At 46.7% G+C, this 13813-nt stretch overlaps 2 protein-coding genes across 2 annotated transcripts in view; both read right to left on the bottom strand.

The window, feature by feature from the left end:
• LOC135895791 (glycoprotein antigen BM86-like) overlaps nt 1-4157 on the bottom strand; it is a 75883-nt gene extending 71726 nt beyond the window's left edge. Inside the window, exons 1-4 of the mRNA XM_065423955.2 lie at nt 3996-4157; nt 1993-2127; nt 740-853; nt 227-337 (exon numbers count right to left, since the gene is read on the bottom strand). Coding sequence (XP_065280027.1) covers nt 227-337; nt 740-853; nt 1993-2127; nt 3996-4137 — 502 coding nt within the window. The 5' untranslated portion in view covers nt 4138-4157. The remainder of the gene's footprint in view (nt 1-226; nt 338-739; nt 854-1992; nt 2128-3995) is intronic.
• Nucleotides 4158-7229: 3072 nt separating this feature from the next.
• Nucleotides 7230-9158, bottom strand: LOC135895783 (mucin-21-like). The gene has a single exon (XM_065423949.1). It carries the CDS (start codon nt 9156-9158, stop codon nt 7230-7232), a length of 1929 nt encoding a protein of 642 aa, XP_065280021.1.
• Between the last annotated feature and the right edge of the window lie 4655 nt (nt 9159-13813).

The following is a 13813-nucleotide window of genomic DNA, read 5'->3' as shown; positions in this document are numbered from 1 at the left end:
CTGCGTAGCCACTTAGCGCGTCTCACAGGTGGTCACATTTTCGCAAGTGGGTCTCGGCGGTTAGCTCGAGATTGTTTCGGCCGGCGTTCCCCGGTTTCTGCTGTTTTCGTTGCACGGGTGAAAAAGATTGCGGGCACAGTGTAACGGGGCGATGTCATTGCTTGAACCACGCTTTTTCTTTCTATGGGTGCGCATTTATATTTTCGTGGAATATAAATACACTTACCTATACATTGCGAGCCATGTTTTACAGCGTCGCTATTGCAGACACACTCGGGAGCCCCTCTGATGATCTCTACTTTACCATTTTTGCATCCAGATACAAAGCCAGGTGCAACTGCAAGAATGGATTTCGGTAAGGCTGTTGTTGATTTACAACATGCACATTCATGTAGGTTTCAATATTTAAAATGTTGCTTCTGACATATCCCGTAACCCCGTAGCAATATAAAGACAATTTGCTTCCTGCAGACTTCCTTCTGGAAATATTTGTTGAAGAAGAACTATATTAAGGCTGCAATCTAAAGGAACAAAGGTTGTTATTGTAATGAAAGTTTGTTATTGACGGTATTTATCCGAAGCTGACGAGGCTGCAGCCCCAGATAGCTGCAGCATCTCCTTAGCCATATTTTTTTTAATGGAAATGGTCAAGGGCCCTGCCATCGGACGCTAACAGCTGCTGTTATCGGTAATAACACTTTGTTTTCCTTTAGTGTCATGAAGTTTCTTCTAAGCTTACCCTTGCAATCTTTAGTAAGCTTGTCCATTTCTTCACATGTGCACCGAGTCTGTCCATCTCCTTGGGACTCACACTTTCCTACTGCGCACACCTTTATTTCGCAAGAATTCTTGTCTGGAACAGAATGAAATGAGCCGATATGTGTCTTTTGCTCCCAAGTGCGATGCATTTTTTTGTATTCATTGCTAACAAACGTTGAGGTAAAGTTCAGTGTGCCAAACATTTTCAGGCATAGATGCACCTGATTTTCAACTTATAAAGATACACATCATTAGCTTAAAAAAAAGTTGGTTCTGAGGTTTTACGCCCCAAAATGATGAGATAAATATTAGGCACACCATAGCGGGGTACTCCGGATTAATTTCGATCATCTAGGGTTCTTTCTCGTGCGTTCAGTCCGCATTTCTTTTTTTTTCTTTTTTTTAATTTCGCCTTCATCGAAACGCGACCGCCACAGCCGAGATTTGATCCCGCACACTTAGCAGCTCACTGCCAAAGCCACAACGCCCCAACGGTGGGTCACTAGTATTCACGCCTACATGAGTTCAACATGTCAGGAAAAATAGCCACCCACACCAGTTCAGCACGAAGTAACAAAGAAAAATCACGTGGGGTTCTCGGAAAAGATTCGTAGTTGAAAGGAAAAGGCATCCTTCTCGAGGAATTGAACTCGTGACCTTGTCAGAGCGAGACATTATCAATCGACATTTCGAAGCACAAGGACAAAAAATAGGGTGACTAGTAGCGCGACGACCCCGGACAGGCTTTCGAGCCAAAGACCAAGGTGAAATTTCCTTCTTCTGCGAAGATCTCTTTCTGATGAACGAGTACGGGTTTCCTTTGTAGCTTAATGCTGCTTTCGGGTGGATGAATATTTTCTATGGCCTGACAATGATAGAATTGGAAAGAGGTAACAAGAATGTGCTGTTATAATACGGTGTATTACGCATGCGTGCGTAAATTTGTATGTGCGTGTTTGTGCTCGTTGTTTAAGCATGCATGACCATAAAAATGCAACTTGATGATCCCTATTTTTCTCTGCAATTTTAGCTGCCAGCACCATAGCTATTCGTTATATTGTCGATTAAGAGGATGAATACAGACTAGCTTGGAAAAGCGTCTCAAAATGTCTCCAGATCGTGCTACTTCAATGTGCTCTATAAAAGCAGTGATGCAATTTATTGATTGAGCAGTGTTAGCGTTTTATGTGCAAACATAACACGGACAACAAAACATAAAGTTGGAGTACTCACACTGACATTCCTTCTTCATGGCGTCGAAGTACTGTTCACCAGATTCACAGCTGCACAAAAACGTGTCGTTGGACCCGGGCGGAACTTCGCAGGGTACTTTTCCGCACGCCTTTTCTCCGTACTGCTTGCAAAGCTCTGTTGAAGGAATTACATGTTGACCAATACTACTGAATCAAGCTGCAGCTCGTCCCACGCAAACCATAAAGGGGTTTTATGGGCGTCCACATCAATCGCATATGCGCTGCGCAAGCAAATTATTGGCTTCCGGGAAGAACAGACCTAATACGAACAAACATCGCATACAAATGAAGGTGAGCTGAATGCGCCATTAAGCAGCAATAATGACTGTAGTCAGATATGAGCTTGTGACTAAGAACATCGCCACACGGCATTTACAAACCGCTTAATGTTTAGCCTATTACGCACACACTTCTTGTACAACAGTAGTTCTACAAGTGGCGAAAGCGTCTTTTGCCCCCTGTCCGTTACTTATGACAAGGAGGCACCGAAAAATGTATGTATATGCGGAGCCGACCATTACATTTTTCTACTATCGTCTCGTGTGCAGGAAGTTCATTGTGTGATTTTGTATAAACGAAAACTCATAATGCACCGTACTATACAAACCCCTCGAAACCTCTTCCTAGCCCACGCGCTTAAGTTATAAGGATCCATTAACAAGGATAAGCACAATTTGACTCAAACAAAGGACAAAACTTGCTAACGTACTTTACATTTGCTTAGGACCCCTTTACCGTCCCCATTTACTTTGAGGTTAGCCTATTTCCACTTAAACACATGATTAAGTTCGTCATAAACTACAATTATTATAATTGTTTTACACCACGAAAAAGAAAGAGGAGGACGGTTTCAGCTACTGGCGGACCTAGGCTTGCAGATGCTTGTCGGCAATTGCTTCGCCCAAGTGTCTCATCTTCAAATGCCTTGGTAAACCTGCCACTGAGTTATTCGCAGCGTAAACAGAACTAACGCTACCAGGTGGAGGAGTGCAACATTTGCGTCAAGATCCCCCGCTGCCTTTGAAAATAACTACAGCATGAAATATTTGCTGATGCTCAACCCTACGCTCTACCCATCACCCCCCCCCCTCCCCCTCCTTATCGCATAATAGATCGAAGTCTTTAAGAAGCTTCAGGAGGGGACTATAACACCTTCGTCCTGAAAATGAAGAGTCGTTGCGGGTGGATCAAGTACTCCTTCGTAGCGCACTGAGCCACTCTGTTTCTCTCCGTCAATAATAGCCTTGTGCTCTTGCTCTAAGTCTGGACATTCTAACAAGTTATCAAGTGCAGTCAAATGTAATGCCGGAGTAACCGTCAACTTCATATCTGCTAATAGCAACTGCCGACGTCTTCGTCGACTGTCGACGCACAAATATTGCACCACTATACTTCCACTATACTTGTTTATTGTCGCATTGACCCCGCCTACTGTGCGAGAAAATACCTAAATTGCTTAGCTGTGTCCATGGGTTACAGCGCTATGCTGAGCCATAAAACACTGTTTCAGCGACTGTTTCGTGCTCTTCATACAATGACTGGGAACGTTGAAAAGAATCGGTGTTTGTAGGAAGCATACAGTTACTAAAAATGCGAACGGGGGTGTTCCTTGGGCTGCGAGCAAGCCTGCACGATAAAGCGATGTGCCAGGTCTCCGCTGTGTGGAATCAACGCTGCGATTAGCAAGCGCAAGATAAAGCCGCGAACTGTGTCTGTTGGGAAAGTTAGGCCTTACGAAGGGCGCTGTCCATAATAACCTTAAGAAATTTCCTGTCATAGCTAGCACTGGCAGTAAAGTTGCTTAATAGGGCACTTCAGTACACCTGCATACTGTTATCGCTATGGAGGTGGGCTATCTGCGCCTGCACCGAAAACCTTTTTCGCGCCCCTCATGCGCAGATACGATTCTACGCAGCCGGTAACGCCAGCGGTGAATTGATAACGGGTGCGCCTGAACGTTCTAGTAAAAATTCTCCAGCTTACCGTGAGCTTCAGTGGCGCCATCACCGCCGCTGGAGATCGCCTTCCCGATCAACAGGGATAACGTCGCGAGAACCGTCGTGAACACGCGCATAGCTGCTTCGCCGAAGTGCGTTCGTCTGAGAGCAGCGTTCGCGGAGTGCATGCATTCTTCCGCCTGCACGTATAGAGCTCGCCCGATAAAGGCACTTATCGGTGTTGGCCGACGGTGCGTTATCTCTCCATTTTCTTTTGTTATTTCTGCCGCGTACGACGCCGGCAAATAACGGTCTCGCTCTCGATCGTTATAACGTGTCCTGCTTTTCCTCGGCACATTGCACTGCTCCCGTGAAACACTCGGAGTGTGTACGGAGAAGATACGTAAAGGTCGTGTTTCGTAAGAAGCCCTTGCTTCACACTTCAGCTGCTCACTTTAATGTCCCTACCCGATGCCCTTCACGTTTTTCTCTTGACGGACGATCAGAACTCAAGGACAGAGGTGTCGCGTGATTATAACTGCGAAGTAACGGTTCTTGTCGACGAGAGTCAACGCTAAGCCTGTGCTGTATCTTTCAATGTGATGACTTAACTTTAGGTGAATATATTATCTCCCAATGGCTATATCGCCATAACGTCATTTCATTATTCCATCTAAAGGCTATGCTTGACATTTAACGCTGCTCATACTGCACCTGGCGACTGCACGATTTTCGATAAAATGTTCACGGACTCGCCTTCCATGAATTTGCATGCTCCTGCACTAGCGCCTTTTCCCGCACGCATGACAGTGCATGCCTTATACGGTAAATTACATGGTATGGAAAAAAGGTAATAATAGCTAGAAAAATCTAAATATTAAGATGTAATGGCGCTTTTTTTCTTTTTTTCGGTTCAATGTGACCTAGAGAAAAGTTATGAGGCGCACTCGGAGGGGCCTGTCTCAATTCTTGTATTCTGGCCAGCCAAGGGCCATATCTGGCCCTTGCACCAATAAAACCACCCATTATAACTGGAGCCAAGGAAGTTGTCAGAACACTGGACTCACCTGTAGTGTTTGAAGTGGGAACAAAATCCATAGTCGACTGAGTTGCTCCCGATTCAGAGGCCGTTTCATTTGCTCTAATGGCAACATCAGTAGTGATTGACGTAGTCTCTTCTCTTTCCGGAAATGACGCGTTTACTTGTGCTGTAGTCGGTGACATCATAGTCGATGCATGGTTCGTGGTTTGAAGTTCAGAGACCGGATTGAAAGAAAACGTTGAATCTGTGGATTCTTCGCTAGGAATCGACGAAGCATTTTCCGTTGACACCCTTGCTGTTGTTAGTTCGACTGTCGTTGAAGGGGGGTTTGTAACCACAGCACCTGCATATGTAAATGTAGTCGATCATCGGAATGTGTCGTGCGATTTTCCTTAAGAAATTTTCGTAGCAAACTGGATATTTACCGATTGACCTCCCTGCCTTTGGCATCATTTTTAACTCTCTCTTTAGAGCCAAAACGGGAACATTATGTTAGGAGCCTCTTGAGGGCTTTTTATATTCTTCTTTTTTGCTTTGGATTGCCTTATCTTCTTTTACTTCACTGCAGTAACTTCGTATATATTCTTGTAGTATATTTATTGTAGAAAGTCTTGGTGGTGATTACCTAAATTACGAATATTTTGGCATTAACGATATCGTTAGTTACACTCTTAATCTGACTGTATAGGTGACTCCTACTCCGGATGCTCTGCTGTAAAGTGTTGTAACCTGCTTCTCTCCTATCTCTGTACTTCGTAAGGTCGGCTCACGGGTATTTATTTGCTTGCGCGTTCTACTGTCTTTCTTCACCAGCCTTGCGAGCCTATTGTTGTGTTCTTCGTCGCCCATACCACTTCACCTCGCAACATACAAGCACCAACAGACCAACAATTCTGTATTTTTCTACTAACTATTGCTAAATTGTTTTTGTGACCACCACTAAACTGCATTTCGTTTTATTTATTGACAAGACATCACATTAATCTGCGAACGCGGCGTCTGCCGATTAAAAACATAGTCATGATGACTACAGGACTTCAGAATGCGCTGCATAAATGTGTTACGATAAAATAAAGTTGTGCCTATGTAACAAAAATGTTTCAGTACTAAAGAGATGTGCGTCCAAAAGCACAACGAAAACTGGGTTTCTATAACAAATCTCTCGAGCACTCCTTTACCGACAGGAACTAGTTTCGTAACGTAATTGGTTTTTAGATATATATTTAAAAGGACGACATTTAAATGAAGTAATCTGGACCTTTCTGAACTTAGTAACTTGTAAGAACCACACAGATGCAGAGCCAGCCAATGTGAAAATAACTGTAACGAAATTTGAAATTAAATCAATAACGTCACTGCCGGAAACCTCATGCAGCTAGCGCGCGAGGGTAATACTAGAAATTCTAATGATAAATGAAACGTTTTGTCTTTGTAAACCGATAACAAGCTTAATATTACCCATGACGTCTTTGGTCGATATTCGCAAAGCTCATTTTGCATAAGTGCGACTCTTCATTGGCCGCAAAAAGGGGCGAAGGTCTCGTTATCACGTGGACTTGGGTTATGAACCGCAGGCGCCTGGGCGCCAACCGACGACAAAATGATCTTACCAAGACGGTAAACATCCACTACTGGTTTCCATTAGGTACATTACACAAAGCATGACACAGGAGTCAGCATTGGATTTGATTTACTTTTGAATTCTTTGGCAATTCGAGACGCCGTTTCATTATGCACCTCCAACGTTGTGGAATCTACGCAAGTGTAGATCGGTCGTAGAAGTCGCACTCCGTGCGTTTCGCAATTGAGATGTTTCCGACCTTAGACAATTTCCATGGGATATATACTTCGCATATTATTGATAAACTTGTGGACGTTATGTTGCGTTAAATCACGTAGTATGTGTGAATCTTTGTGCCTTCAGCAAGCTACGTGCTTAGTTGTGGTCGCAGGCGCAGATGGTGCGCCGTGGAGACACTGGTCGCAGAAACGACTGCCATTCCGCTTAATCATTAGTCTATATATATATATATATATATATATATCATACTAGACGCCTTCAAATTTCCTGGACTGTAGTTGTCTGTCCAGGCCGCTGTGAATTGGAGTGCCCATAATTTGTTGTTCCTGAATGCACTAGAGCCAGCGAAAATTTCGTGCTGGTTGTTTCTTTACCGTCCGTGGTAGCCTCTGTCGCTTTGGAAGACGCAGCACTGCTCTCGCTTGCGGTCGCAGCACTTACTTCTTCAGTGAAAACAGGGGTGGACGGTTTCGTGCTGGTGGTTTCTTTACCATCCGTGGTAGCCTCTGTCGCTTTGGAAGACGCAGCACTGCTCTGACTTGCGGTCGCAGCACTTCTTCAGTGAAAACAGCGGTGGACGGTTTCATGCTGGTGGTTTCTTTACCGTCCGTGGTAGCCTCTGTCGCTTTGGAAGACGCAGCACTGCTCTGACTTGCGGTCGCAGCACTTACTTCTCCAGTGAAAACAGGGGTGGACGGTTTCGAGCTGGTGGTTTCTTTACCATCCGTGGTAGCCTCTGTCGCTTTGGAAGACGCAGCACTGCTCTGACTTGCGGTCGCAGCACTTACTTCTTCAGTGAAAACAGCGGTGGACGGTTTCATGCTGGTGGTTTCTTTACCGTCCGTGGTAGCCTCTGTCGCTTTGGAAGACGCAGCACTGCTCTGACTTGCGGTCGCAGCACTTACTTCTTCAGTGAAAACAGGGGTGGACGGTTTCGTGCTGGTGGTTTCTTTACCATCCGTGGTAGCCTCTGTCGCTTTGGAAGACGCAGCACTGCTCTGACTTGCGGTCGCAGCACTTACTTCTTCAGTGAAAACAGGGGTGGACGGTTTCGTGCTGGTGGTTTCTTTACCATCCGTGGTAGCCTCTGTCGCTTTGGAAGACGCAGCACTGCTCTGACTTGCGGTCGCAGCACTTACTTCTTCAGTGAAAACAGCGGTGGACGGTTTCATGCTGGTGGTTTCTTTACCGTCCGTGGTAGCCTCTGTCGCTTTGGAAGACGCAGCACTGCTCTGACTTGCGGTCGCAGCACCTACTTCTTCAGTGAAAACAGCGGTGGACGGTTTCATGCTGGTGGTTCCTTTACCATCCGTGGTAGCCTCTGTCGCTTTGGAAGACGCAGCACTGCTCTGACTTGCGGTCGCAGCACTTACTTCTTCAGTGAAAACAGCGGTGGACGGTTTCATGCTGGTGGTTTCTTTACCGTCCGTGGTAGCCTCTGTCGCTTTGGAAGACGCAGCACTGCTCTGACTTGCGGTCGCAGCACTTACTTCTTCAGTGAAAACAGCGGTGGACGGTTTCATGCTGGTGGTTTCTTTACCATCCGTGGTAGCCTCTGTCGCTTTGGAAGACGCAGCACTGCTCTGACTTGCGGTCGCAGCACTTACTTCTTCAGTGAAAACAGCGGTGGACGGTTTCATGCTGGTGGTTTCTTTACCGTCCGTGGTAGCCTCTGTCGCTTTGGAAGACGCAGCACTGCTCTGACTTGCGGTCGCAGCACTTACTTCTTCAGTGAAAACAGCGGTGGACGGTTTCATGCTGGTGGTTTCTTTACCGTCAGTGGTAGCCTCTGTCGCTTTGGAAGACGCAGCACTGCTCTGACTTGCGGTCGCAGCACTTACTTCTTCAGTGAAAACAGGGGTGGACGGTTTCGTGCTGGTGGTTTCTTTACCATCCGTGGTAGCCTCTGTCACTTTAGAAGACGGAGCACTGCTATCGCTTGCGGTCGCAGCACTTACTTTTTCAGTGAAAACAGCAGTGGACAGTTTCGTGCTCGTTGTTTCTTTACCATCCGTGGTAGCCTCTGTCGCTTTGGAAGACGCAGCACTGCTCTCGCTTGCGGTCGCAGCACTTACTTCTTCAGTGAAAACAGGGGTGGACGGTTTCATGCTCGTGGTTTCTTTACCGTCCGTGGTAGCCTCTGTCACTTTAGAAGACGGAGCACTGCTATCGCTTGCAGTCGCAGCACTTACTTCTTCAGTGAAAGCAGCAGTGGACAGTTTCGTGCTCGTTGTTTCTTTACCATCCGTGGTAGCCTCTGTCGCTTTGCAAGACGCAGCACTGCTCTCGCTTGCGGTCGTAGCACTTACTTTTTCAGTGAAAACAGGGGTGGAAGGTTTCGTGCTCGTAGTTTGTGTACCGTCCATGGTAGCCTCTGTCGCTTTAGAAGACGCAGCACTGCTCTGAATTGCGGTCGCAGTTCTTACTTCTTCACTGAAAACAGTGGTGGACGGTTTCGTGCTCGTAGTTTGTGTACCGTCCGTGGTAGCCTCTGTCACTTTGGAAGACGCAGCACTGCTCTCGCTGGCGGTCGCAGCACTTACTCTTTCAGTGAAAACAGTGGTGGACGGTTTCGCGCTCGTAGTTTGTGTACCGTCCGTGGTAGCCTCTGTCGCTTTGGAAGACGCTGCACTACTCTGACTTGCGGTCGCAGCACTTACTTCTTCAGTGAAAACAGTGGTGGACGTTTTCGCGCTCGTAGTTTGTGTACCGTCCGTGGTAGCCTCTGTCACTTTGGAAGACGCAGCACTGCTCTCGCTGGCGGTCGCAGCACTTACTCTTTCAGTGAAAACAGTGGTGGACGGTTTCGCGCTCGTAGTTTGTGTACCGTCCGTGGTAGAGTTTGTCGCTTTGGAAGACGCAGCACTACTCTGACTTGCGGTCGCAGCACTTACTTCTTCAGTGAAAACAGTGCTGGACGTTTTCGCGCTCGTAGTTTGTGTACCGTCCGTGGTAGCCTCTGTCGCTTTGGAAGACGCAGCACTGCTCTCGCTGGCAGTCGCAGCACTTACTCTTTCAGTGAAAACAGTGGTGGACGGTTTCGCGCTCGTAGTTTGTGTACCGTCCGTGGTAGCCTCTGTCGCTTTGGAAGACGCAGCACTGCTCTGACTTGCGGTCGCAGCACTTACTTCTTCAGTGAAAACAGTGGTGGACGTTTTCGCGCTCGTAGTTTGTGTACCGTCCGTGGTAGCCTCTGTCACTTTGGAAGACGCAGCACTGCTCTCGCTGGCGGTCGCAGCACTTACTCTTTCAGTGAAAACGGTGGTGGACGGTTTCGCGCTCGGAGTTTGTGTACCGTCCGTGGTAGCCTCTGTCGCTTTGGAAGACGCAGCACTGCTCTGACTTGCGGTCGCAGCTCTTACTTCTTCAGTGAAAACAGTGGTGGACGGTTTCGCGCTCGTTGTTTGTGTACCGTCCCTGGTAGCCTCTGTCGCTTTCGAAGACGCAGCACTGCTCTGACTTGCGGTCGCAGCACTTACTTCTTCAGTGAAAACAGTGGTGGACGGTTTCGCGCTCGTAGTTTGTGTACCGTCCATGGTAGCCTCTGTCACTTTGGAAGACACAGCACTGCTCTGACTTGCGGTCACAGCACTTACTTCTTCAGTGAAAACAGTGGTGGACGGTTTCGCGCTCGTAGTTTGTGTACCGTCCGTGGTAGTCTCTGTCACTTTGGAAGACGCAGCACTGCTCTGGCTGGCGGTCGCAGCACTTACTCTTTCAGTGAAAACAGTGGTGGATGGTTTCGCGCTCGTAGTTTGTGTACCGTCCGTGGTAGCCTCTGTCGCTTTCGAAGACGCAGCACTGCTCTGACTTGCGGTCGCAGCACTTACTTCTTCAGTGAAAACAGTGGTGGACGGTTTCGCGCTCGTAGTTTGTGTACCGTCCGTAGTAGCCTCTGTCGCTTTGGAAGACGCAGCACTGCTCTCGCTTGCGGTCGCAGCACTCACTATTTCAGTGAAAACAGCGCTGGCTGTTCTCATGCTCTTGTTTCCTGCGTTGTAGTTCGCCTCCCGTATCTCTCTCTCATGTGGGGTCCTGCTCATGGTTAATTTTTCAGTGTCTTCTGGGCTATGGTTTGCCGTTGTGTTTTCTGGGGGAAGATAATCAAGCATTGCAAGAATGTTAGTGGATAGCTTAGTTGGAAGTAAAATGAGGTAAGGGGACTTGACATAATCTATGCTTTCTTTAACTGAAGATTACCGCCAATCGACGCCTGTGAAGGTTATTGGTCGGCGAAGCTGTGGAGATGTTGCGCCTAATGTAGGGAAACTTTTCAAACACCGATATCATGATGTGCGCTCATTTAGCACCATGCTCCTCAAAGTGATATATGGCATATATGAGATATGACAGAAGTCGTCGTTTCGATGCAGGTTACAAAACCTCCCATATTTTTCTTGAAAATTACTCCTATAACGGCATTGTGGTCGCTATGATACACACTGATTCTTTCCGTTCTTGTTTAAGAAATATTTTACAGCGTAAGCTATAAAGCCTCTTTCAAAAACCGTTTTCGGTTGGCGAGTCCGAGTCCGCTGCACGGGAGTTTCCTGCTTTACCACTGAGCCACGCCAACGTTTTTTGTCTTTTATAGATGCGAGTAGTATCTCCAGCAAGACAAAAATACAGCAAAGCGCTACAGAAATCTAGGGTGACTGAAAACAGATTCAGTAGTTGGGCAAGCGAGGGCAAGCGGCCATTAAAGGCATCCGGTCCTGCGCTGTTTCTTGTGAAGCGTACACATCACGAACCTAGACAGCATATTCCCGAAAAAAACGACCGAGCGCTTCGCGTTGGTTCAGCGTAAGTGTCACACACTCTACGGCGCCAAAAGGCATATCTAGACTAAGTACCCTGAACATGTCATGTGGTGGGTCACATGGATTTTTAAAAGGCAGGAAACAGATTGTGTATGGTGTGATGCCTAAATCTTTTTGAAGGGTTCTTTAGATAAGGTCCCAGAAGAAGACGGCATCCCTACAATTTACAAAGCAGCGGCCAATCGTGTCAGCATGTGGACGAAAACGGCAGTTTCTCAACCACGGCACGAAACAGGACCATTCTTCTAATTTGGTTTTGACAGGAAGGGTTTCTGAAGTTAACCTAAAGGGGCCCTGAATCGCGCCTCGGGCTTGATGAAATAACATAGTCCGCACGTAGCATACGCTGCCGTGAACATCTCTGCGAAGTTTTGCTGTCGTACGCGATGCTTAGAACTAGCAAACGGAGCGCGAAATCACTTTTCTCTCAAACGCTCTCTTTTAAACAGTTGCATGATCCTCATTCCCTTCTGGATGCTTTATTTCGTAATAAAGCGGAGTTCCTTATGCCGCTGCTATTAATGGCTGTGGTTTACTATTTAGCGTAGATGCTGCGGCCGCCGCGTTGTGCCGCCCCGAGGCCACTGGTTATAGTGTTCCTGTACATGCTCCCGCAAGAAGCAGAGTTGCGCATAACTTTCCCGGCGCCGCTCGCACCGCTATTCGCCGAGCGCTAACACGTGGTACAATAATGACGTCAAATGTTCAACTGCTCCGCTGCGAAGCGAACTTCACGGGCGCGACGCCGAGTCATTTCTGCCAGTGCCAATGAAATTACAATCAACGCACCATCGAGTGATCGGCTCGGGGTTTCAGTTACGGTATTTGACGATATTAAGTTAGCAACTTTGGTGAAGTGGTACGAATCACATCATTGTATCACATCACATCACATCTTGTATTCCAGTATGACGGGGTGAAGCGCACCAAACTGCACAAATCGCACGGAAGGTGACAATGATTTTTACGCAGTTCCGTGTGGACGGACGTGACCGGCCAGCTCCGAAAGTGACCACGATATGCGAGGTGCGTTCGCCTTGTTTACAGAGGCGTGTTCAGTTTGTTTGCACTAAAGCAGCATTTATCTCGAGTAACACTCCTGTACACGCTGAAGTGCGTGTACCTGGCATGAGAGGTTTTTCACTTGTGCAGTTTTTGGGGTATATCTGCAGCACGACACAGATTCAGGGTTGGATGTCACTTCTCTTACGAAGTCGCCCAATTCGATGTGTAGCTTGCACGATTGTTCTGTCTATGCGGCTCTATAACAGCGTGTTCAAAACGGAGTAAATACTAGCAGATACAATTTGCCACTGCATCCTGGCTTTTCTCTATTCTGATTTTTTTTTGTCGTCGTTCGATCTCGTCGAACGACGATCTCGTCGTCGTCGATCTTTCATGTAAGTTTGATTAATATGCTCGTGTTTATTGTTTTGTAGTCGGCGAAAACATCGTGCACTCCCGCTGATGAGATAGCTGCGATAGCTTGAGTATTTACCACCTGCAATGTGTTACTTGTTCGATCAGCCTTAGTCGACGTGAGCAATGTGAAATTGTTTTTTTTTTGCATTTAATAAGCGCTGTGTCATGGTAAATAACGGGAGCAGTACGAAGAGATGAAGAAAAATGTGTTGTCATATTACAGTCGGGAATGTGTGAATAATTACTTTTCAAGTTTACCATCTTATATGATTACCGCAATAAAAATAACCTGTTGTTACTCTGAATAACTTGTTGCCTTTCCAGTGGCTTTTAATTCTGCCCCCAAGGCTCCAAGAACCAGCACTCATCTCCTGCTGCCACCAGCCATTGCTCATACATTCCCCTGTACGAAATAAATTTGATCTAGAAGCTCGGGCATCTTGAACCTTTTTCCACTTGCAGGTTTTCTGCTACAAAGCAGCTGTTAAGTTTACGGTATGAATCGTAAAAATAAGCTTTACATAAAATGTGCGCTTGTGAACATTTGAAATGCGTTTAAATATACGTGCCTGTAGCGCATATATTGAAAAGGTGCAGCAGCTGTGAATGACGGTTAGTGATGAATGATGGCCACACTTAACTGTCACTGAAATAACTACCGGTAGGATAGTTCTCTTGGCCACAATCATTAGTCGCCTGGTTGCGGCCGCCAAAATGTGCTCACATAATTATCCACCACACGTGCGCGAAGTTTTCTTTAAGCACCCTTGAAAACATTT

Source organism: Dermacentor albipictus, chromosome 4 (assembly GCF_038994185.2).
Source record: "Dermacentor albipictus isolate Rhodes 1998 colony chromosome 4, USDA_Dalb.pri_finalv2, whole genome shotgun sequence".
NCBI classification, from domain to species: Eukaryota; Metazoa; Arthropoda; class Arachnida; order Ixodida; family Ixodidae; genus Dermacentor; species Dermacentor albipictus.
Note: the sequence above shows the minus strand (reverse complement) of the source record. Positions and strands in the feature narration are given on the sequence as shown.

Bases quoted from the DNA above. Each gene is read 5' to 3' on its own strand.
- LOC135895783 (XM_065423949.1), bottom strand. From the start codon at position 9,158: ATGGACGGTACACAAACTACGAGCACGAAACCTTCCACCCCTGTTTTC.